Raw genomic sequence first — 27036 nt, forward strand, 5'->3', positions numbered from 1 at the left:
GGGAGGGAGGGGGAAAAATGAGGAGCTGACACCAAGGGCTCAAGTGGAAAGTAGGTGTTGTGAGAATGATGAAGTCAACCTCTGTACTAATGTGCTGGACACAAATGATGTATGTGCGGATTATGATGAGTTGTATGAGCCCCTAAAAAATGATTATTTAAAAAAAAGGAAATCCAGCCAATATAACTATTATTCAAATTTATGAAAGCTAGTGATGTGGAAATTGAATCATTGATCAAGTCTGAAATTGAACAAACAAGTTGCATTGATAATTATTGGCAATTGGTATTCAAAAGTTGGAAACAAAAAGGAAAGAAGAGTAGTTGGAAAATACGGTCTTGGTGATGGAAACAAAGCTAGAGATAGCATGTCGGAATTTTTCAATTTTCATCTCAAATACCTTTTTTCAATGCCACAAAATGCATAAACTGTCATATGGATTAAACAGAAATCAAATTGACTACATCTGTGGACAGAGACAATGGAGAAGCTCAATATCAGCAGCTAGAATCAGGTCAGGGGCTTACTGAAACAGGCTGTCAATTGCTCATATGTAAGTCCAAGTTGAAGCTGAACAAAATTAAAACAAGTCCATGAGAGCCAAAACACTACCTTGAGTCTCTCCCCGCTGAATTGGAGAGCATCCGAAGACCCGATCTGATGCATTGGACACTAACGACAGAAGACCTGACAAGCTGTGAGATGAGCTGAAGAACATCACACACGAAGAGAGGGAAGGGTCCTTCAAAGAAAGAAAAGATCGAAATGGATGTCAGAAAACACTCTGAAACGTACTCTTAAGTGTAGAACAGCGGAGGCACATGAAAGAAATTATGAAATTGGAGAGCCGAACAGGAAATGTCAAAGGACAGCTCTAGAAAAAAAGTGGCACATAATGAGATGTGCAGAGATCTAGAAAACCAAATCTAGAGTTAGAAAACTAAAACGGAAGAAAACACTCAAGTATATCTTAAAGTGAAGTAACTAAAAAAAACATTCAAACCTTGAGTTACATTAAACAATTCTTTGTGCCAAATATTGAATTACGTAAGGAACATCCAAAGAAGATGGAAATAATATAAAGCCACTGTACCAAAAAGAACTAGTCATCAATATTCAACCATTTCAAGACGTAGCACATGAACAAAGAGCAAGTAAGTGTGGAAGTAAAAGTTCTAGCTGCACTGATGACATTAGCCAAAAACAAGGTTTTGGGACTTGATATTGTTGACACCTATTGAAATGTGTCAACAAGCTGGTGAAGAGCAGGAAGCACTAATTTGTCTATGCCAAGAAATATGGAAGACGGCTACTAAACCAACTGACTAGAAGAGAATACCAGAAAGGTTTTTCGTTTTTGTTTTTTGACTTTTGTTTCATTGACTATGAAAAGGCATTTGACTGTGTGAATTGGATCAAACTATGGATAACCTAGAAAGGAATGTAAATTTCAGAACAATTGATTGCTTCTTTGTTTATTTCTGTATTGTTAGTAATGCCAAACATACCTGATGCATAGACAGGTACTTCATTGGGTGAAGCATCCCTGAATAATTTTAATAAGGAGGGACAGGACAAATGAGGAATGAGGGGTCTCTGTCTTATTTTTCAGCTTGTCTATTGGGGCACCTGTGAATACAAATGTACTTGCATCTCATTTACCCAATATTAGCTGGGATCAACACACAATTCCCTGTCTAGAGGGGGGGCTCTAATCTGAAGAAACCTTTGTAGAGGAATGACTACGTGAGAAATTAAAGACCGATGTCCTAAAAAGGATCAGTGAAGGAATTTCTATAAAGCACTGAAAATTCTTTTTATTTTACTGAAATAAAAAATAAAAGATGAGTTTAAAATCAAAAGATGATCAGTGGTATTTCACGCTCATAATTGAATTCCACCATCACAGGAGAAGAGCCAAGTAAACTTACAATTAGCATAAAGCTCTAGTGTTGATAGGCACAGGCCCAAGGATCCATTTGACCATAGTAGAGGAGCCTGCCTGGCAGGCTAGGGGAGCAAACAGTCATTACGAAAGGGAGACATCTGCAAGGCAGCAGAGCATGGAGGAGCTGGCTGCTGAGGAAGGATGCAGGAGGGTAGAACGGAAGCAACGTTTTCTAGTCAGTTGTTTTTATCATTGAAAGCCATGCGCTGTGTTTTTCCTCTCTCATCTGCAATAGAGCTGGAATTCATATTTTTCAAAGCTGTTCCCTATAAATGTGCCTCTCTGATGATCCTTCCCCTTAGCACTTTGCAGTATTATTAAATCGTTCTTTATGCCTTAATTATGAAATAAATCTTGGTAAACAGTTTCAAGCTCCCTATAAAACTTAGACAGTAAAGAAGAACAACATTGTTAATATAAATAAAAACTAGAGGCCTGTGTTTTCAGCTCTTTGAAGGGATGATTGAGGGAATCAAAAACAAAAATGTGTTATAAACCTTGAAGGGCATGAAATTGTCTGAGTCAGATGAGTGGATGGCTGTGAATCACCTCTGTGGCAACGTGAAGAACGTCCCCTATTCAATTCTGGTTCTTTGGGCTGGAGGTGTTCCAGGCCCATTTGGAAAAGTATCTACAGTTAAAAAAAATTATGGCTATGAAAACAAGTTACCAGCCAGTGTCTCTGGCCATCAACTTCTGGAATACATAAACCAGCATAAAACATGCGGATTCAAGAGTTTGAATCAATAAGATGTCTCGAGAGGCAGTGGGGACTAACCACTCAAACGTTGCTGCTGCTGCTGCTGCTGCTGCTGCGCCATTGAGACCATTCTGACCTGCATCGACTTCACTTTGTCCACGGTGGACACCGTAATTAATCATGATTGTATTTCCTAATAGGACTCCATAAAGCCTCTGCATCCATTTGAGTGTGGTACATGACCTGTTTGCTTCGCCTAAGGAAGCTTAAAATAAATAAGTAATAAGCAGTTTGGGCTCTAGTCTCACAATTCTACCAAGTCAACATGTTTTGGTAAACTTCAGTCTACCAGAAATGCTGATGCCTAAGATTTATGGGCTAGCACCTGACATATCATATCCGTTTCTCCTTGTTATACTGGCAGAACTAGGAATGAAAGAGCTCCCTATGAAAGCAGTTGCCAGTAAAACTTACCTGATAGGTTGGAAGTATGTGTCCACGCAGAGCTACTTCAGACCTGCAAATGTACCTCAGAAACCAGTAGTCCTCGAGGACTCGACGGACCTCCTCGCTGCTCTGACACATACAACATCGCTGCGAGTTGGAACGGACTTGAAGGCCATTGGTTACCGTTTAACATGCTTTTTATATGAGCTTATCAACTCATATCCATTGTCATTGAGTTGATGATGACTCACAGTGACCCTACAGTACAGGGTACAATGAATGCCCTCTGAGTTTCCAGGACTGTAACTCTTTATGGGAGTAGAAAGCCCCCTCTTTCTTCTGCAGAGTGCCTGGTGACGTGGCATCGCTGACCCTGTCGATCACAGCCCAACTTGTCACCACTACCCCCAAAGGGCTCCTTCTAATGACGGGTGATTCCTGTTAGGTAGTGGTAACAATCCATCAACTCTAGAATATACTTCCCCTACCACGGATTTGGGTACTTACCTCGGATCTACTGTAAGTATGAAGCCTTCTTAGAACAGTGACTTGAAACGTCATAGTTAGACGCCATGGTAAAGAAGAACTTTGGTGGACTGCCTCCCTCTTCCTTTATGCATACCAGATCCAGTGAATTACCCAGAATGGGATTCATCCATGAGTCCTAAAGCATTTATCAAATGCCTAATAGGTACCAGGCATCTTTTAATGAAGCAGGGCACACTCTGAGGCACAAATAAGTGATGGAGTTGCTTACTTGGTTTTGTTGTCTCTCGGGATCTTGACTCTGAAAGTCCAGGGGAGTGTTCTCACTCGAGGTGTACCGGGCTTCCTGTAGACAAGACAAAGGTTTGTTGAGACTGACTGGACTCACACCGCAGAAGGAAAACAATATATTTTGATTACATTGTTAATACATTAATTTGTAAATTGCTATTCTAACCACATATGCAGTCCATTTGTGAGCAAAAGAGACAACACAGGAGACTTATAGTCTAATACGGATGACAGACCTTAAGCATTTAATAACACACATACACTTACAACTATATTAAGTGCTATAAAGGAGAAGATATAATACATATCACACTGCTCACACAACATTTCCAATTCTTTCAAACTATGAAAGTTATAGAAAATATTGTTATGCTAGGAACACTGAGTCTACATACCCCAAGATCTGATAACTCACCCAGAGACTCAAACCCAGAGAGACAAAGAGAGGAGGAAAGGTGGACAACCGACCTATACTGATGGACTAGTATGCATGATATTTTCAGCCACCTTTCAACACCCTGAACTCCATGCAGATCTCAGCATCCCATACGAAAAGGAAATAGCACAACTGATCTATTTCAGCATTTTATACCTTAAATTGGGTGGGCTAACCAGCATGTGAAGAGGCATACATTTCTATTCTTTTTCTTGGCAGAACCTTCTTTTCTTCCAAAAGGACACAGGCATTATGGAGCTTAAGGAGCTGATTCTCAGATTGGCTTTGGGATACCACAATTCTGTCCTGGGACCTCTCTCCTCTCAACCCCACTGCCTGAATACACACACTTACAATAGGGGTTGAAAACGTTAACATCAACTACAGGAACATTAATGCTGTAAGACGAATACCTTGACAAGAATGGGAATTCCAGAACACTTCATTGTGTCCGTGTGGAATCTGTACATGGATGAAGAGGCAGTTGTGCGAACAGAACAAGGGTACACTGTGTAGTTTAAAATAAAGTAAGGTGTGGGTAAGGGTTGTTTCTTCTCATGATACTATTCAACCTGTACTGAGAGCCAATAATCAGAGAAGCTGGATTATATGAAGAAAAATGTGACAATAGGATGAGAGGAAGGCTTATTAATAACCTGTGATAAGCAGATGACACAGCCTTGCTTATTGAAGTAAGAAGGACATGAAGCACTTCCAGCTTTTAGTATGGAATAAAACTCAATGTCATGAAGACCAAAGTCCTCACAACTGGACCAATAGGAAACATCATGATAAAGAAAACCCCGAAGTTAGCAAGGATTTTGTCTTTCTTGGATCCACAATCAATGTTCAAGAAAGCAGCGGTCAGGAGATCAAAAGATGGGTTATACGGAGTACATCTGCTCACAAGACTTTTTAGAGTATTGAAAAGCAAGGATGTTACCTTGAGGACTAATGTGCACCTGACCCAAACCATGGTATTTTTAATTGCCTCACATGCATGTGAGATGTGGATATTGATTGAGGAAGACCAAAGAGGAATTGATGCCTTTGAGTTGCGATGCTGGTGAAGACTATCAAAAGTTCCATGACGAAAGGACGAACAGATCTGTCTTGGAAGAAGTAAGGCCATAGTGCTTCTTGGAGGCAAGGATGTCAAGACTTCATCTTGCATACTTTGCTGCCAGGGGAGACCAGTTCCTGGAGAAGGATGTCATGCTTGGGAAAAAAGAGAAAGGCCCTTGACAAGATGGATTGACAAGGTGGCTGCTAAAGTGGGCTGGAGCATAGGAACAACTGAGGATGGCACAGGACCCGACAGTGTTTCGGTCCATTGTCCCGAGGGGTGGTATGGGACTGTCTCGGAACTGCCTCGGTGGACGTAACAGCAGCAACACCAATACCCACAAACCAAGCATGAGCGCCGACTCTTTCGGAGCTTCCTCGCTGTAGCCACAGCATCAATGAGCCATCCCTGGTGCCTTTGAATGCAAGAGAAGCTTATTGGTGGGGGCATAGAATGAATGGGGGTAATACAATTTGGGTAGCTTGCTCTCCTTTAAAGCAAAACAAAATAAACATTATTTTGTCTGCTATATGTGTCAAATTAAACTGTGAAAAGAATACAATTATACCAGAGAATAATGGAGTCATGTATCAAGCATGAAATGAGATGGAAGTGAGGAGTGCACAGCTATTTAAATAGATAATATCAGAAAACAGGGTGTGATTTTTCTAATGTACAGCTTATCTGTTTTGCTACTGAGAACTACAATGGTCTTCATCTTCTGAAGAGGAAGAAAATTCTAATATATTTCTTAGGAGGGTGTTTTACTGACATAGTCCAGATTTTCTAAAACATGATCATATATACTGACTTGATTAAACCTATAAAACATGCATATGATGAATTCTTTATGAACTTTGGCATGGTATTCCAGTAAGTCACCACAGAGCTGTGAATGTGGCAAACAAGCAAAAACCAGCAAAGGACAAAATGCCCATTAATTCTCAGAAGAAATTGAGAAAGAGATTTAGAAAGAAGAACTAGGTATTGAGATATTTATAAACTAATGCACATATTAGAACCAGTAAGTAATGGGAATGTTAGGTCAAAATACAGCTTATTGCAGGACTCTGAGACTTATTAGAAACATGTGTAATAGTAGCAATAAGCAATGGGAAGATACCACCCCTCATTCAAAAGAAACGGATTTAATAGTAGGGAGTGAGATGGTTTATATACCTATGAATCTGATGTTTAAAGTTTTGCAGAAGCTATTTAGGTCAGAGTGAAAAGAAGAAAAGGAAAATGATACTTTTATAGAGAATCTTTTGTGAATCATCCAATTAGTCAGTTTCCTTTTGCAACTGATATCCTTCCTCTTACCTGATCTATCTTGTATGTGCCCTGACATATCCTTTGCCACTGCCATCCTTTAAGGTTGGTGTTAGCTCAGAGCTCAGACTTTTAGGTTCTGTTCTCATCTACATTAATACAGTTTCCATTCAATTGCATATATTTCCATATATCTAATAACCACCTGTTTGCAGACAATTCCAAAAGCTATTAGTATTACCTCTGTCTTGACAACATTTAAGCTTTGGTTTCCACTTGCACCTGCGCTGTCTCACCATGTCACAAATACTTCAAGCACATACATCTAAAGTAGAAGGAGATATTACTCCTTCTCTTCCCTTATCTTAATTCACAGCATTCTTATCTCCTTGAATATGAGCCTCTTCTGTCTCACTACTTCACAATTTTCTTTAACCCAGATCTGAAATGCCTTTACTGGATTCTATTCTCCAGTGAGTACAGGGACTTAGTCTTTATTCCTCATGCTAGCTTTCCTCTTGTGATCATCTCCTAACTGATTTCTCTGGGATCTGTCTTCACCTGGTACTCTACCTCCTACCCTGGACAGGAGGCCAGGTGGTTCATAGAAAGGTTTAGGTAGAGTTAGGGTGGTTATGTTTTGGAGTTACATAAAACGTTCATAGACGGGGTAGGAAATTGGTCTGTTTATCTCTAAGGTAGTGCTGCCCAGCAAGGACCATGGTCTGGCATCCGAGTCAATGCCCCCGCCAAAATGAACAAAACCTCCTAAAGTTCATTTCCATCAAGTTGATTTTGACGCATGGCGATGCTACAGCACACGGTTGCTACTGCCTCCCCCACCCCCGCACCCCCCCTAATACCCCTGACTATAACACTTTACTTGAGTTTAAAAAAAACAAACCTCAAATTTGTCCCTCAGAGCACCTGGTGGTTTCAAACCACAGACTTTGCAGTTAGCAGCCTGATGTGTAAACACTAAAATAGGTATGTTTATTCAAAGCAATCTCCCTTTGTTCCATCCCAAATTCACTAACTGAAAATCTCCTACATCTAGGCCCTTGAACTGGATTTGTGCAGACTCTCCAAATGATTGTGATACGTGCCCATTTTTGGAAACTCTATCATGTTGTCCAATTATAAGATTCAGTGATTATAATACTCTAATCAGAATCCAATTTGCTATGCCAATAAAATAGCTATAGAAGTATTTTGTGCAATGGAAACATCATTAAAGTGAGCATAAAAGCATGTGAGTGGTCTATGATAAATACAGCATACTTATTTGAATGTATAAATTTGTGGAAGTTGCAAAAATAGTCATATCACATTAGATTCACTACCCCCCAAACATATACAAGTATGTCTAAATGATCTACTTTCACTTCACACATGATGTTAATGATTGCATAGAAAGAGTTCAAGAACACATATGACATAAAATATAGGGGTAAGTGCTACTTTCACAACCAATTAGAAGTTACAGGAATAATGACAGTTCAATAAGAGATATTAAGAATTAGCAGTTCCACGAGGCAAGGAAAGTAAAATCAAATCCACTAAGGTACTAGATACATAAGCAAAACATACACACACACAATTTTCAGTTGAATCTCTTTTTGCTAATGAGAAGATTCCTGGCTTCAGAGACAATGTGGCATGCTTGTTATACCAATAATTGCTTTACAGTGGCTCTTCGGAGCACATGAACTGTCCGTGTAAGCAAAGGGGCCCTGGAGAAGACCATAAACACGCCCACTGCTATCAGTTGAATTCCAACTTTGAGCCTCCTGTGGAGAGTTTCTGAAGTTGTAAATCACTTCAGGAGCAGACAGCCACATCTTTCTCCTGAGGAGGGACTGGTGATTTGAACTACCAACCTTGCAGTTTGCACTCCAGCATCATCAGCGTTCCATTAGTAGCTAATGGATGCCATCCCATGCTGCATTATAAACAATGTACTATAAAAGAGTAAGAATAAGTATGATTAATTCTCCCTGTTGTAAGACCATTGCAAAAAGGAGCACATTTGTAAATATGGCCCTCAGCCCTTAAGTGTTAGAGCAGTGGTTCTCAACCTTCCTAATGCCACGACCCTTTAATACAGGTCCTCATGTTGTGGTGAGCCCCAACCATAAAATTATTTTTGTTGCTACTTCATAACTGTCATTTTGCTACTGTTATGAATTGGGTGACCCCTGTGAAAGGGTTGTTCGACCCCCAAAGGGGTCGTGACCCACATGTTGAGAACCGCTGTTTTAGAGGCTGACTCCCAATAGATTATAGGAGCTGATTGCTACAAGTACAAATGCAATAAGATACGATTCCTCAAAATGAATTAAATTATTTAAAATTATTGTTTCTCTTTTGTCTTGGCATTCCAAATATGTATCAATGGAAATGTATGCACTACAGGAACTTCATTTCAAAACGGAGAGCACAGCTTTTTAGAATAAGAATGCACAGTTGCCTAGAACCAAGCATGTAAGCTGCGCTGAGGAGCCCATGCTAAGTCACAAGTGCTCTCATCCACAAAGAATGTAATCGTATGGAACTAATAATACCAGGACACAGAAGAACACACAAACAAAAGCTTCCAGGGCAGAAGGAGGGGGATGCAAAGAGCATGCGGCTTCCCTGTCTACAGATCGCTGTCCTGGGCTAATTTGAAATAAACCATACCTTTTCCTCTACACTTATTTTGTAGCCTCTCCTGCTTCCCAGTGGCCTCTGGAAATTCAAAGCCACTGCTATAATAACTTTGATCATGCTATATGGAAAATGAATAGGAAAATTGAATTTATATCTCAATAATCCTTTGGTTAACTGCATCTAACACAATAATAATAATAGGAATGTAAGCAGTGTAGCTGTGGCTATAGATAGTGCAGAGCTTATCAGTGGTATGATGGTTATCAAGGTCCCTGACGCCTTCGGTTTTTCTCTTCTACACCCAGCCTTTGTTTTCTGTTCCTAATGTAAAGTTATAAGCCAAGATAACTGCTAGAGCGTTCGCCACCATGATTAGATTCTAGGCAGTGGCAGAAAAGGCAGAAGAGGAGGAGGTGGAAGAGAATGAAGGGAGGAAGGGAGGATCCTTTGCTGACATCTCATTGGCTATTATCTAGTCATCTGGCACACTTGGCTACAGAGCTGTCCAGTCTTGTAGCTGCCCCTTTTACTAACACAAATAGCATTGAAGATCTGTTCTTGACAATGAGGCAAAACTGGATATTTGTAGCTACTTAGCCGTCTTTGCCGCATCTCTTAAATGTGCAGTGCTCTAGATTCCTTGCCTCCTTTCCTACGCATTCAATAAGACATTCTACTTTAGTAGGAATGTTCCTTCAAGGACAGGCACTCTCAATTTGTGCTGCACATTCAAATTATTTAAAATGTCTTTCAAAAATCCTATGGCCAAGCTACATCCCAGGAATGTAATGAAATCAGGAACTGTTTCCATGCGCCCCTGGCCACAGTAATGGTCATAATATCTCTAGGTCATTGTAGTGTCCAGCCAAGTGTGAAACCACTGGCTAAAGGCATTTTAAAAGAAGGCAGGTAACTTAAATGTAGCTTAATGTTTTCATTTTCCTTTTGCTACATGCTCAAGTGATTTATAAACTGAGAGCCACGAGTAGAGAATAATTAGGGAGTGGTAGATTTCCCTGGCTGACACAGTGTTTGATTCTGCGGTCACTTTTCCTATAAAACTACCTGATCACTTTCCCCTTCCCCAAACCGTATCTTATCTTCTATCGCGTCTGAGACATAAGAGTCTCTGAACCTTCCAGTTTTTCTTTATAGTAGATCCAGGGCAGCATGTTTGATCATCCTTGGTACATTTACCTCTCAAAGTGCCCACAATGACTCAAAGACCCTGTAAAAGAATCAGTCAAAGAGCATTGCTGAGTGTCCAGTCACTACATGCATAGGTCTGTACCAAACAAAACATGTCTTAACATGTTTTTCAGTCTGTGAGTGGTTGTAAACAGTTTTCTTGGTAATATATGTGTCTTAGTCTCATTGGGGTGACTTAAAACATGCACGCGCATGCGCACACACACACACACACACACAATCCTCAATCAAAACCGTGACTTCCAAGGAGATGTGCTAGGTCAGTGTAATTCAAAGGAGAAAGGTCAGCATATTTTAGTACATTTCTTGATGTGTACAGGATAATCATAGAGGCTTATTATGAAAACATGTTAAGAAAATTGAAAACTGCAATGCTGAGAAAAGGGCATTACGCCAAGATCTTTTCCCCCATGCTAACAATACACTTGTTCAGTCTTCTTGGGTAGCTATGGCTGTCTGTGATAATTTCATTGGAAAACACATTTTACAGCCCTGATATTGCTGCTTCAGACTTTGCTTTGTTCTGAAACTCAACAACAACAATTGATAAGAAAATTTGAGGGCTGTGAGGATGGCACCACTATTGTTTTGACCTGTTGGAAAGTATAGACCACAGGATTCTAAGGGGGAGGGTTCAAGAAATGGAAGCGTTGCCTTCCAAAGTGCGTAGATCAAGATGGAGACCACGCTGAGAATTGATATCCACCCATTTTAACATTCTTGTTTATTTAATAAGGTTTCTAAGATGTTGAGGCAGCACTCTTTAACTTGCATTCCTATTTTCCCTAAATAATTCACAATCATTTCATTGTTTCATGCTACTCCACCCCGTCATCTAACCACACCTCAGGAACTGACCCACACGGTTTTCTCTGCATCCAGTTTTACCTTTATTTCATCCAAATAACCAGGAAGCCATGAAAGGGGGAATTTTTTTTAAACACATACAAATCCGTTAATGTAATTTCTCTAGTTGGCATACAGAAATTTCAAGAACTTTCTATTGATTTAAAGCTAAACATTACACCTCTTATCTAGGACTCCTTGCCTGGCAAGATTCACTTCTGCCTACTGCCCAGCCCAGTCTGGTACCTCTCATCACACTTTGCACATGGCTTCTTTTCCTATGTGTTTCCAATATCCCTCGACCCCCCTCCTCACAGTTAACCTCTCTTTTCCATACTTGCTGAATCCTCAAACTCAATCAAATTAATATCTTTATTTTACTCCTTCCTGTTTAAGGAGGTCTATCCTCTGCCCAATACTGCATCAGGGCTCACGCTATGCTTCAGGATGCTACCATCATTTGAAGCAATTATATAAAGCCTCTTTCCTCCAGTTATTTTTTTAAGAAGACCTAGAACATCTCCATCATTTTGCTCTTGGATCCTAGGCCAGCTCCTGTCACATGTGTGTAACAATATAAATATTTAGCAATGAAAGTGTAACATGGGATACTGAGATTAGAAAGTGAGATGGGAGATAGCCTCTAATGGTCATACGCATTTGCTTGAAACTTAGACCATGTGATCCGAGTGAACCTCTCATCTTTCTTTTTCAATATGTGTCTGTGTGTCTGCAGGTTGTGATTTGATCCCTGTACAATATCTTCGCTGGGGTGATCCGGAGCCCATTGCTGCCGTGGTGTTTGCCTGCCTGGGCCTGCTGGCTACCCTGTTCGTCACCGCCGTCTTCATCATTTACCGTGATACACCAGTGGTCAAATCGTCCAGCAGGGAACTCTGCTACATCATCCTGGCCGGCATCTGCCTGGGTTACCTCTGTACCTTCTGCCTCATTGCAAAGCCCAAGCAGATTTATTGCTATCTTCAGAGAATTGGCATCGGTCTCTCCCCAGCCATGAGCTACTCGGCCCTTGTAACCAAGACCAACCGGATTGCGAGGATCTTGGCTGGCAGCAAGAAGAAGATCTGCACCAAAAAGCCCCGATTCATGAGTGCCTGTGCCCAACTCGTGATTGCTTTCATTCTCATATGCATCCAGTTAGGCATCATCGTCGCCCTCTTTATCATGGAGCCCCCTGACATAATGCACGACTACCCAAGTATCCGGGAAGTCTACCTGATTTGTAACACCACCAACCTCGGAGTGGTCACGCCTCTTGGATACAACGGATTGTTGATTTTAAGCTGCACCTTCTATGCGTTCAAGACCAGAAACGTCCCAGCTAACTTCAACGAGGCCAAGTACATCGCCTTCACTATGTACACCACTTGCATCATCTGGCTGGCCTTTGTGCCAATCTACTTTGGCAGCAACTACAAAATCATCACCATGTGTTTTTCAGTCAGTCTAAGTGCCACAGTGGCTCTGGGCTGCATGTTTGTGCCGAAGGTATACATCATCCTGGCCAAACCGGAGAGGAACGTGCGCAGCGCCTTCACCACCTCGACCGTGGTGCGCATGCACGTGGGGGATGGCAAGTCCTCCTCGGCCGCCAGCCGGTCCAGCAGCCTTGTCAACCTCTGGAAGAGGAGAGGCTCCTCTGGGGAAACCCTAAGGTAAACACCCACTGTATGGGCTTTGGCGCCTCCAACGGAAACAGGGCTTTCCCTGCCTGTCTTAAAGGGAGATGATTGAGTTAATATGGGAGGCAGGGTGCCAGCGAAACAGCTCTGGCCTCCTCATTCAGTCTTCTCTGTGGGGTCAGCGGGATGTGGGCCCAATTGTAAAGGGCAAGCAAGGAAGAATGCAAATGTAGGTCTTTGATAAAGGCCACAGTTACAGAGAAAGCGAGGTCCTGATAGTGGGACACTTGTGGAGCCCTGGTGACATGGTGGTTATGAGTTGGGCTGCGATCTGACAGGTCAGCAGTTCAAAGCCATCAGAGCTCCGTAGGAGAAAGACAGGGCTTTTGATGCCCATGATCAGGTAGGTCTCAGAAACTAACAAGGCAGTTCTACCCTGCCCTATTAATGACTAAGCCAAGGCTAGGTTCTTAAGGGGCAGAGAAGCCGAGAGTGAGACGTGAAAAGCCAACACGCTCGTACATCTGACCACACTTGCTTCTGCCTGAATCTTATTCAAGTCCAGACCAGTCCTTGATTTCCCATCTCATAGAGGCAAGAGGACTTAAAATGTATACCACAGCTCTTACCGAACAATTTGAACTCTGAGAAATCGCTCAGTAGCTGATAAAGGCAAAATAAGGAATGGATTTTACATAAGCTCTTCCTAAGCAAAGTCTTCCACTTTTCCCTTGACCTTAGACTCATCATACACTCAAGTTAAAGACCATAGTTAATACTTATGACCCAAAAGTCACCTGAGAATGATCTGCAGCCATCAGCCAGTGATCCCCCACCCCCACCATGTGAAGGCCACCTTATGTGATAAATGATGCTAAAGCTGTTCAAGGGAAATGGTATCATCTTATCAGTGGGAACAGAGCCTGAGCTATTTAGAAAGCTACATAGATAGATCACTGAATGGCAATAAGAATTGCCCCTATTTATGGAGTGCCTACCCCCAAACTATGTAGGATATCAAGTCTTTCCCTGCAGGGGGATTGGGCCTATTGTTTAAATGGTAGGTACATAAATGGAACAGATTTTTTTTTTCCAAATTGAAGCGTTATCTAAATAATGCTGTTTTAATTATTCACCTCTTAGCCTTTCCATTATTCTTCTCTTGGCCTGCATGAAAAATGGCATGTTTCTAATTCTTAAAATATAAGTTATGATGATCGTGTTGCTAATGTGTCTGCTGAGATTTAAAATTGACTCCTGGGATACTTGGGGCATAGTTGTGGAGTCTAATTCATTTGCAATACTAATGTATGTCTTAGCTTCTGTTTAGTTTCTTGTTGTTCTATAAGTCTCATCTTTTTCTGTGTACTCACATATTGTCCAAGACATTCAACTAAACTATACGTTTTGGAGGAAGGGCTCATCTTTTATCTCTCCAATAAATGCTGGCAATGCCGTACTTTGTACAGAGAAGACCTGCCATGTATCTAACCCACTGGCATATTTTCCATCTGTCTTGGCTCTTCTCTGAAGCTTTCTTGTTCTGAAACTTCTGCAATATCAGCCTTTCATTTCAGTTAAGAATATTGATTTTTTTTCCCCAAACATTTATTTTACCAACCAAAACTTCTCTTCAAGCAAAATCTTCCAGGGAAGCCTAAGATATAAAACAGATAGAATGATGGAGCGAGGGGATCATAATTCTTTGCCTAAGAACTCAAACATTGACTAGGGTGGCACTTTAAAGAGTCTCTGCGGTGCTCCTGAAGAGCACTGGCTTCGTAGCAAGCTCCCCCTGTGAATCGTGCCACTTCAATTTCCTATCTCTGAATCACAGAAACTTCATCTACCAATTGGAGATAGTTCCTACTACATAGGCTTGTGAAAATGAAGTAGATAGTGGGTATAAAGAATAAACACATAGAAAAAGCTTTATTGAAGGCTGTGCATAGCACTACACAACACTGAGAATCACTAAACTAGCTGTTGAAACTTGCGTAAATTACTTAAACTCTCTATGCCTTATTTTCATCCTCTGAAAAATGGAGATCTTGAAATAGATACCTTAAAAGGTGGTTGTAAGGATTAAATGACTTAACCCTTGTAAAGTATCTGCCAAACAGTAAGCACTTCTTGCTGTTACTATTAACCAAACTATTACCAATCCTCGGTCATACTTGAAAGATTTGGCAGGGATGCAGCTAGAAAGTACTTAATAACAAAGAGAGCATCCTAAAAGACAGTGTGGATCTACAACGAGATTTATTACACAACAGCAGATCACAAAGGATTACTACAATATCCTATAATATTTATTAGACAAAAATTCCAAAATATGAAGCTATTGTTTCTTGACATATCCTCCATCTAGGTTTATACTTCTGAAAGAAGTGTCTCCATCTCTCTCATCATTCCCCCAAGAAGCCCTGGTGTCACTGCTGGGGAAGCACTGGACTACCAACTGCAAGGTTGGTGGTTCTAATATCCCAGCTCCTGTAAAGATGCACAGCATTGGCATCCCTACATAGGCTTGCTATGAGTTGGAATCAACTTCATGTCAGTGAGTTTTGATTTGGGGAAAGCCTTCTCCAATAATTTCTGCACTCTTCAATTTATAATCATCAAAACAGCAGTTTTGACCTCCTGGGGTCTCATTTGTTTTCTTTGTTAATGTCCTATGAATTTGGAGAACCCAAGCCAGAAAGGCCAAGAGGAGAGCAACACAGTGGATAGGGTAAGGTTTCCCAAGGAAACTGTCAAAGGACTTCCCTTGCTCTACTCAATGAATGAGCAGGTGCATTGTCATGATGGGAATTTCTTTTTCCCTCAGCATAAATTTCCTGGCGTTTTCCTCAGCAACGCAGTTTTACATATTCTCAAAATGTCTTCATAATAAGGCCCTGTGATGATAGTCTTTCCTTTGTGAAAATCTATTAAGATAAAATTATTCCAAAAGCAATCACCATAATTTCGAGTTGACCCTATGTCTTGAGTTTAACTGACCCAGAAGATATCCTCAGAAGTTGTTAGTTTTGATTTAACCCTTTTTTGAAGGTACCCTAAGGATAAAACACACTAGAGTATCTGCCAATAACTAAGCACTGAGAGACTCACAGCCGGTGTATCACCGAGAGAACTTGACAGTGATCCACTTATCACAGATGCATACTAAATGCATTTTGTTTGAAATAAGCCTGTGCATGTGTGAATGGAAACCTAGTAGTTGCAATTTTTTACTTACTCTGGTATATTAGCAAATTTGGTCTAAGTGCCTGTATCAACAAGTGCCAGTATTGCTTTTTGCCATCCACCAGGTTAATGAAACTAGAACCCACCTTTGATATGGAGGCCAAAGGACAGAGAACCTTGTGATTCCTTTTCAAGAGGGAAATCCGTCACAAATTTGGTCCCCTTCCAAATCCATTATCTTTATGGACTAATGCCCTTAATTTCAGAAGAAAATAAGATCCCAGCTAAAGTTGGTTTTTTTTTCTCTGCACCCGCCATGAGTCCCCAAACGGTTTCATCTATGTGACCCTAAAATTAAGTTGTTTAGTGTTGATATAGTATTTAATCATATTACAACTTATGTATGATTTCATCTCCCTTATTGTTTATAATTTTCTAAATTATGGAAATATTTCTAAAATATGGAAATATATAACACATTATCCAATCATGCTGGGGTTCAAATTGTGAAGAATGATGTAAACTGGGTCCTCCTAGTCTTTAAACATTTGTGCTAGTCTGGGTACTTTACAGAAAAAAATCCACAGAAACTCATTGAGAACCCTGTCTAACACACTCATGTATGAGAGAGTTTTATGTAAAGGTTAAGTGCACCTAAGAAAACATCCCAACCCACTGCTGCCCAAGCCCGCAAATCAAACATTAACTCATATGTCTGATACCAATCCACAATGTCCTCCTCCACCTCACAAAACACACGCAATGACATCGACTGCAGGAGGAAAGCCGAATCAGTGAATGTGTAAGCGCTGGCAGGGTTCTCAACACGGCTGTTCTAGCACCCAGGGCTGCACAGGGGTAGGTCCATGCGGCTTCTCCTTGGGGTTGTCTTGCAGGAAGTGAGCCTTGCCAGCTGAAGCAGGGAACTGGCTAAGGCAGCTGCACCCTGGTCCAACCATCAGAAAACAAGAGACCCAAGAACTAGAAAGGTGAGGCTCACGGAGCCATTTATCTCTCCACCCTTCAATTAACCCCATATGTGTTTATTGGCCAGGTTGGTACAATAAACTAACTACCCCAAGAGTCATTGCAATTTCTGCCACAAACTGTGCTCCTGAGGCTTGAACTCTAGAAAATACCATTGAGCATATAGGAAATAACTCAATAAATACTAGAAAGATAAAGCCAGACTTGGAGGGGTGTAATCTATTTGTTTGGGTTTCATTCCCCCGCCCCCCGCTATTATAAGCTTTATGGAGGTAGATTATTCCCGGGGTTGCACAGAGACTCAGTGAGGCCAGCACCAATATCTCTTCTGTAGTCATTTCGCTGATGGATGTAGCAAGCTCGCGTTCATGACTTTATGCACCCAATCCTATTACCAGAGGAAACAATAGCTTTCTCAGCCGCTTACTTAGCAAAATTTCCTTTCCATCCCATTAGCCACAACTCTGTCATGTGGTAATGGCTTTTTTACATTTAGAATGTAAAAAAGCTTCTTTACATTTAGAATTCATTAGCCTCAATATGGCAGTGGGCTGGTTTGGATTAAATAGAGATTGAAATGGAGGAAAGAGTGTGTCCAATGGGTGTTTGGTTAAGTCCAGGAATGATGTTTACCATGGAAAGTGCTAATAACTAGTAGCAACAGCAACAGTTTTAACAGCAATAGTAGACTACGTAGTCAAAGGGGAATACTATGGACCAGAAAAGTGAGGATGAGGAATAGAAGCACAAAATAGAAAATTGGAAAACATTTGGAAATCAATCCAAAAATTCAAAATTCCCCAATACTTACAAAATATTGTGAGTAAAACCATCGCAATCTCCACCATTCTCATTTTTCAGATGAAGTATTTGAGGCCCAGCTTGGTTAAAATACTTGCCCATGGTTTCATGACTCACATAAAATAATTTTCACTGTAGGTCTAGATTACCACTAAGGGTTGATCGTTTCCAGGAGTGTATGCTTCGGAAACTTCATCCCACAAGTTCTCTCATTGAAGAGGTGACTTTGCCCAAGAAGTGTAAACTTTCATCTGATCTATTCCTTTCTGAGGAATGAACGTTTTGCGGGGTAGAAACCATCAATAATTTGTTACCTCCTCAGATTTCTCAAACTTCCTTAAGACGGATCATGCTTCCCCCATCCCCACCCCCAAACAACTCTAAACTTTCTAGCATGCTGAAAAACGGGGTTTTTGGAGCCCCACTTTGGAAAACATCCTCACAGCTCAGAGAAGACTTGTTTCTGGTGCCTGCAAAGTGGTCCAGCTCTGGAGTTCGGGGGGGCGGGAGGGGGGGGGTGTCAAAGGAGCCACCCACTGACCATGAGAATTCTTTCCAGATCACTTAGCACCTAAAGAAAGAATCAAAACAAGCCTTCCAGACCCAGTAGTTTTTTGAGACGTTAAATTCTCTCACTTTACAGCACAAGAAGAAAAGTACTCGGAGTCAGTCATTCAATTCACTGAAATAGCAAAGGGAGATTTTTATTTAAAAAGAGGTGAGTCACTATAGATTTTATATCTATATATATAGAAACATGCTATTTATGCCATCAATGTATAGAGGTCCCTGTGATTAACATTTTGGTTCTAGACACTAATTTCCCGTGCAACGTGGCGCAGCATTAAATCATTGTCAGGCACATAATGCCAGGCTTCCGTTTCAGGCCTTCACTTCAGCTGCAAATTGACAAACGAACACAAAGCCAGTTCTGACCTAAATAAAGCGGGGAATCTGAGGAAGCGGAAGTTCTGGCTCCAGACATTTCAGAATTCCCAGGGACACGGGGCTGGGGTTCTGCAGTTCAGGGAATTTTTCAAAGTCACTGTCAGGACTGAAGTCTATAGTTCTGAAACCAAGTTTCTCAGAAGATGAAACCCTGGGGGAGTCTCATCAAATAGCAGAAATAAAATAGCCTCCACCGTACCCTAATTTCAGAAACTATCATTTGCCCCTTTACTTTGAATTAAATAGTTTACTTTGTTTTATTCAGCTTTGTTATGAAGGCCCACTAAAAGAATGGTTTTGTTTAGCATGATGAAGGCTGTCTGAAGTACTCACCTGTGCCCATTGACCAAAGTGCAATTTGCCTTGGTTCTCTTGTGTGAATTCTGGTATATTCACTTATGGTTCTGGTGATTTCCTACAGCTCACATACCAATAAGAGGTAACTAGTCACCAGCCTGCATGAAGTAATGTTTGTGATCTCTCCCCTCTTTCGAATCCTAGGAATCTTCCTTCTCTCTCTCTCTGGGTACCATTCATCATCCAAAGTACAACCTCCCTCACTGTAGCCCTCTCAGATCAAGCTATCTGACAGAGAGCTCATCCGAGCTTTCAGGGGTTTTTAAAATTATAGTATACATTTATAATATATTCCTTATTAATTTGTTATCCATACACAGCAATTCAATAAATGAGCCTTGCTCTCACAGCTGGAATATTTGATGCTGTTATAAACACGTGTGTGTCTCCCTCGAGTCCTAGTACAGTGCCTGGCACGTTCCAGCTCAGTGGTGCCCGAGTGATGAATTGATCGAGAACCTGGTGAGCTACAAGTCATGCACTGGCAAAGCCACCACAGTGAATAAGGCCGGTGATCTTATTTAATTGACTGTCCACATCTTATCTGATGTTTTATCCTAAAAATAGAATAATGCTAGATATTTAAAATCAGTCATCCACTGAGTGCCTGTTTTGTGCCAAGCTCTTTTGTGATACTCGGGAGACAGAGAGCAGTAAGACATGGTTTGAGGGACTCTCCCTCTCCTGAGGCAGACAGCCCAATACCAAGGAAATGACAGTGTCTTAGGGGCCCATGGCAGTGGAACATAGGGCCCCAAAGTAAACAGTAGATTCTATCTACATGTATCTAGAAACACTTTCCCAAACAACCCATTCAAACCACAGAAACTAAAGATCATAGTCTCTGCTCAGACTCCTCCATGGCTGGGAGAATAGGGAGACACCAAACTTGCTTCAAGTGTGTTGAACCAAAGCCTTCTGGTGAGATAGCCCTGAATGACAAGCCCCATTTCTAGCTGCTCTCTGCCTGATTCTCCACACGGAGCCTCGTGATTCTCGTGCTTTCTGGCCTTCAGCAAAGCAGCTCCTTTCCTATGTAATACAGCGCTCTTCTGACCCATGTTCACTCAGAGAGCATTTCTGCTGGGAACCTGTCCTGACCTCCTAAGAATGCCTTGGATTCTACTTCCAATGCTCCAGGTGGACTATGTACACACCTCATCTGATTATGAGACTCGATCGACACACAGCCACAACGATAGACACAAATACAGCAGTACTGCAGTGATCACGGAGATGGCACAAGACTGGGCAACATATCATTCTATTATATATGTATTGTTGACAAGAATAGGCGTCAGCTTAGTGGCAACTAACACAGTTGCACACACACACACACACACACACACACACACACATCTTAAAACCAGGGGCTGTATCTTCATTATTTGCTGTGCCACTGGCATTCAGTCCACAGCCAGTCACATAGTAAACCAGATAACTGTTAGGTGGATGGATGGATGGATGGATGGATGGATGGATGGATGGACGGACGACAGACGGACGTACAGGCAGGTTGAGCATTTGCTAAGGATATTGTCTCTCTAAGTTCCTTGATGTATAAACTATTCTGATCCTCATAACCATCTATGGGGTAGGCACCATTATTTTTGCCATTTCACAGAGTAAGAGGTTGATTTATTTTCTTAAAGCAAAACAGCACATGAAGTAGAAGAGACAGGATTAGAATGAAGGTAGGCTGGTTTGACTGCCTACACAAGCAACTGAGAAACCACGTTCTGTATCTTGTGCTTAGCAAATTATAGCCTGATCTTGAGCCACTGTGGTGGAATGGGTGGAGGGGTGAATCTCTTCCAAGGAGTGTCCCTCAAACCTGCTCTTTACATCTTTATTGCACTCTACTTTCTGGACACAGTCACGCTTTCAGATGGAGTCTGACTTGATTTGATTTGATTGTTTTTTGCCCGTATCAATAAAGTACACAGACCTCTAAGATGAAATTTGATTTTCATGTCTGCCTAGAGTCTGTCTATTGAATGGTGATTTTAAAATATCTATATAAATTGAGTTGGTGAGAATAAAAAATGAATCATTTTTACTATTCATATATTTGTTGTAGTTATCATTTCATTACATGTTTGACATTTTACAGAAATTATAAGGCATCATAATTGGTGAAGCAGAGGGTCACAGAAAAAGAGGAAGACCCTCAAGGAGATGGACTGATGCAGAAGCTACAACAATAAGCTCAAACACAAAATGGTGGTGAGGACGGCGGGGGATCGGTGATGTTTTCTTCTATTGTACCTAAGACTTATATGAGCTGGAACTGATTTTGTGGCATGTAACAACAGCATATGAATTTACACTACTCTTTTTTACAACTGTGTTGTGTAAGTCATGCCTAATTTCAGGTGAAATTTCATGCAATAGGTAAGGAATCCTATAGTTTCCCACCTTGGTTCAGTCTAGTTCAATGCAGAAAATTTCAAGAGGCAGCTCAAAAAGACAAAGTAAAATATTATAATTAAATGTGTAACTTATAATTAAATAATTAAAATTAAATATTATAAATTAACTGTGATATAGATTTAGAAAACCAAAAAAGGAAGAACATAGTCAGCATGTCTTACACTGAAAGTATTCAAGAAAAAACTCAAGCCTCAAGTTAAATATTGAAATATGCTATGGGCACATCTTGAATGAGCTGGACACATCAAAAGAAGATGAAAAGAATAGATTGGTGGCAGTGTACCAAAAAGAACCTGTCTGCCCTCTACCATTTCAGGACGTAGTATATGAGCAAAACCCAGTGGTACTGAAGGAAGAAGATCAAGCTGCACTGAAATCATTAGGCCAAAGCAAGGGTCCAGGAACAGACAGAGGTACCAATTGGAATATTTTAACAAGCTAATGAAACACTGGAAACACTCCAAAGAAACATTCACAGGAATGTAAAATTTTGCTGAAGATTATCTACCAACAGTTGCAAGAACACATTGACAGGAAACTGCCAGCATTCAGGCCAGATTCAGAAGAGGACGTGGAAGAAAGGATGCCGTTGCTGATGCCAGGTGGATCTTGGCTGAAAGCAGAGGATATTTATTTGTATTTTATTGATGATGCCAAGGCACTCGCCTGTGGATCACGGCAAACTGGATACTCTTGAGAAGAATGGGAACCCTAGAACACTTCATTGTGCTCACGTGGAACTTGCACATGGATCAAGAGGCAGTTGTGCTAACAAAATGGGCAATGCTGATGGGTTTAAAATTAGGAAAAGTGTGTGTCAAGTTGTATCTTCTCATTCTATTTATTGAATCTGTATGCAGAGAAAATAATCAGAGAAGCTGGATTATGTGAAGAAAAATGTAGCATCAGGATATCAGGAAGGCTTATTAAAAGTCTACAGTATGCAGATAACACAACCTTCCTTGCTGAAAGGGACAAGGGCTTACTGGACATACTTGCTGATGGAGGTCAAGGATTGCAGCCTTTGGTACAAACTATAACTCAATGGAAAGAAAACCAAATCTCTAAAAATTGGACCCCTAGGTAACATCATGGTAAAAGGAGAAAAAATTAAAGTTACCAAGCCTTTTGTCTTGCTTGGATTCACAATCAATGCCCATGAGAGCAACAATCAAGAGATCAAAAGACATGCTGCATTGGGTAAAGTTGCTGCACGGACCTCTTTAGATTGTGGAAAAACAAGGATGTTACTTTGGCAACTAAGATGTGCCGACTCGAACCATGGTATTTTCAATTGCTCATATGCATGTGAAAGATGGACATTAAATAAGGAAGGCTGATGAAGAAGAATTGGTGCATTGGATTGTGGTGCTGGTGAAGACCATGGAAAGTACCATGAACTGCCAGAGGACAATCAAGTCGTCTTGGAAAAAGTATGGCCAGAGTGCACCTTAGAGGCAAGGATGGCAAGATTTTGTCTTATGTACAAATAGATATATTTGACTTACAATATATCCAAAATGGATATATTGTCAGGAGAGACCATTCACTCCTTGGAGAAGGATATTATGGAGCAGGTAAAGTGGAGGGGCTGCAAAACAGAGGAAGGTCTTCAATGAGCTGGATGGACACAGTGGCTGCAGCAATTGTGAGGCTAGGGCAGGCCCAGGCACTGGCTTTCTGTTTTGCATAGTGTCACTGTGAGTCAGCGCCAACTCAAGGGCACCTAAGAACAACTTAGCATGAGCACTGTTGACTGGACGCATTGCTGAGTTAGGGTGTAAGACACAGCCCTGCCCTTTGCAGATGTTAACAGAGAATGGATCAGATCAACCACATGCCCCCCCCCCACACACACACACACACTATTAGTTTATACAGAGCACAAGATGATAACGAGGGAGATGCATAAAGAAACCAGGCACTAAATGGTAACCAAATGGGCACTGAATATAATCTGAGTTTCTGGGAAGAATTTCAGGAAGGATGACACCTGTAATAACCCCAGTGAGAGCCATGGGATATACCATTCTGGGAGAGCAAATAAACAACCGCCCAGAGCGAGGAAACAACATGATGTGTGTAGAGATGTAAAAGTTGTAAAAGTGCAACAGGAAATGAGTCTGGAAAGGCTGATAGGAAGAGGCAAAGGGTGTATTGAAACCTTCAGCTTAGACTCATCCAACCACCTTCCAGGGCTTTCTATTTCTTTTTGTAACCTTTAGTCCGTGTTGAACCCCATTTTCCACATCTGATGCCCTCATGTTCACAACTACCTTCTCAATACCGGTTTGATGCCTTCTCATTCCACTACAATCAAAGCTTATTTATCCTTTATCTCTTTTCCTCTGCTAGAAAACAGATGCTAATTTAGGCTGTTATGATAATGAGTACTAATAGCTTATTTATATAGCTTTTATATATCCAAAACTTACCAAACAAGGACTCTAGTATACATGCTGTGCTGAGGATTTTCACAGACATGAATTGACTGCACGTAAAAGTAAACACAATATTTTATATTAAAAGTTGTATCTCTATTCATAGATAAAGAACAGGATAAGTAAAAAAAGTACTGCTACTAGGGAGCTAGTTCTACATGAACAGGTTTATTCCAGGAAAAAAAATGTTTCTAAATATGTCTCTGTAGTCAACGATGACTGAAGGCAAGTTCTTTCAGTAATACATGTATTTTCATCTCTTCCAACTACCTTAAAAATTATGTTTTTGTGTTCTGGAAAAAAATTGGGTGTCAGGGCTAATGACAAAATTTTAACAAAACTCAAGTTGGCAACTTTCCAAATCACTGACATCTTGAAATAAGTTAAAACAAGGGATGCTTCCCCACATTAAGCAATGTTTTTTAGATGGACAAGTGTTTTAATGAAAATTGGAAAATCCTCAAAGATTAGCCAAGAGAACGAAGACCATCAATTCCAATGGATAAAGAAACTGTGGCTTACATCTAGACATTGGTAGAAAACACCCATAGAATTATTATGGATTCAAAAACTACTGAAGTTGAGATCTCCTATTGTTGAGTATTTTCATTAAGAAAAGAAATCTTAGCCTCAGCAAAGTACACACATTAGTCAAAGAGTTGATCTTTCCATTGGTCTTTTAAGCAAGTTCAAAGTTAATGAAGGTGGTTTTGTATAAGGAATCCTGACAGGAGAAAAATCTTGCATTTACAAATATGATTCAGAGTACAAGGCACAATGAAAACAGTGCTTTCAAGAGGATCTGCACGGCCCGTTGCATTTAGGTAGCTCAGAAGTTTTCTGGGATCTCAAAGTAGTCATCTTGATAGATTTTCTCAATTGACACAGAACTATCACAGATGTTAACTATGAAGAGATTTTCAGAAATTTGACAACAGCATCAGTGAAGAAAATGTCAATTTTTTTCTATCACAACAATGTATTTGTTCATTCTTTAAGTAAAGCAAGAGTTGTCCTATGAGAATGTTGTTGGGGAACCTTACCCAATCCACCCTGTAGCTATGATCTTGCCCCTTCACGGTCCCCCAGACTTGTATTCCCCAGACTCAACATTTTTAAAAAAAGCCTTATTTGAGTCCCTCAGCAATGCCCAAACTACTGTGTTGGCATGGTGAAAATCAAACTGTGAAGAAGTGCTCGGGGCAGGGAGGGAGCGATGGGAGCACTGTCCTCAGGAGCACGTAGCCCTGGATGGATGATAGGCTGAGCAACAGTGGCTGCACACTTTGATATTTTTGTTTAATAAAGGTTCCTAGTGTTGTGTAGCAATCCTTTTTGACTTATCCTTGTCAGCAGCAGATGAACCCAGAGGCTACCAATTGCTGACTCGTTGATCCCAGCTCATGATGACCCCACATAGTCAGCGTAGGTCTGTGCTCCACAGGGCTGTCCATCGCTGCATTGTCAGATGTAGCTGACTGGTCTCTGCTTCTGAAGCACCTCTGGGGTGGGGGTGGGGGCGGCTCCATAGCACTCAGGCGCACTCATCATTGGCAGCGACCCAAGGGCTAAGCAGCTTCTACTGTACATCTAATAAATGGAGGAACCAAACGTTGAGATTTAAACTCTGATAGGTCCCCAAAGCCCCTTTCATTTCAATTTTGCCTAATGGATTACTTTTCTCAATAATGTATCCCAATTTTTGTTCCTGAAAGATAAGGTCACTTTGAATGTATTTCTGTCATGTAAGTGTGTTCCTATTTCATTTTTACTTCTAAAGAAATGCTCCTAATGGTGAACTTTGGGAAAGGGGCAGGGGGTAGAATACAGAGTACAAGGAAGCCTAATGGCACAGTGGTTAAAGTTCCCTTCCACTAACTGAAAGGTCAGGGTTCAAACTCATCAAAAGATATAGCTGTTTTGCTTCTGTAAAGACTTACAGCTTAAAAAAGAAAACCCTATAGGATAATTCTACTCTGTCCTATAATGCCACCACGAGTCAGAATCAACTGATGGCACAAATAGATTTTGGGTCTGTAGAATGCCAAAGTGACACCAGGCAACAAGGTCGCCCGGCCCCTCACATCATAAGCCATCTGAAAGAGTGAGAGAGAGACACAAGCCATGTTGACACAGATGTGAATTTTAATCCTAGCTCTACTACTTCCTGACGAGCTGGGACCTTGCACAGAACACTTAAACCTTCTGGTTCTCTGAAAATGAAATGCTAATATTCATCTCATAGGGGCCTAGTAAGCATGATGGAAGAGAGCTTCAAAAAATCTCATGGAAAATTCCGTTATCTTTTCATTTCATTTTGCTTCCCTCTCACACGTGTGCCTCAGAGTGCAGACGCAGATTTGTGAGTTTCCTTCTTTCTCTATTTTTCTAATCTTGGGGGGCATATTAGTTCATGTCTACCCAAAATGCAGACCGAGAGACACAATGTAGAAGGATAGTCCATGACATCATTCTTCGGGAAAACTACTGAAATGGAAATATTTGACTTTGAGAATTTTGTCTGCAGTACTACTAGTAAATCATTGAGCCATATCCTGGGGCCCCTGTGACCCTCAAAATTGTCCTTTATGTTTTGATATGGTAAGTTGTGAACCCCTTGGTAAAGCACTTCTTTGAGAAGTCATGCTTTCCTCAGAATTGGAAGATGGCTGTGAGCTCTAGCTATTTTTCTGATTCCCACTGTGGTTTGGACGATGCTGTTATAGGAGGGGGCTACCAAAAATTCATAGAAAAAACCCTGAATTATCTTTTAATTCTTCCATTTTTCTAAGAACATTTTGCCCCCCTCCCCGTGTCCTCATGGAGATTTCATTCTTTAGTTTTCATTTTAACTTGTAGCAAACCATATGGATCCATCTTTACC

General features: G+C 40.9%; 1 protein-coding gene across 1 annotated transcript in view; it reads left to right on the top strand.

Moving 5' to 3' along the window:
- Positions 1-27036, top strand: part of GRM5 (glutamate metabotropic receptor 5) — a 492030-nt gene that overhangs the window by 407800 nt on the left and 57194 nt on the right. Inside the window, exon 8 of the mRNA XM_004708891.2 lies at positions 12090-13029. Within this exon, the coding sequence (XP_004708948.1) occupies positions 12090-13029 (940 nt within the window). The remainder of the gene's footprint in view (positions 1-12089; positions 13030-27036) is intronic.

Source organism: Echinops telfairi, unplaced genomic scaffold (genome assembly GCF_000313985.2).
Source record: "Echinops telfairi isolate 266 unplaced genomic scaffold, ASM31398v2 ScPeMD7_1713;HRSCAF=2227, whole genome shotgun sequence".
NCBI classification, from domain to species: Eukaryota; Metazoa; Chordata; class Mammalia; order Afrosoricida; family Tenrecidae; genus Echinops; species Echinops telfairi.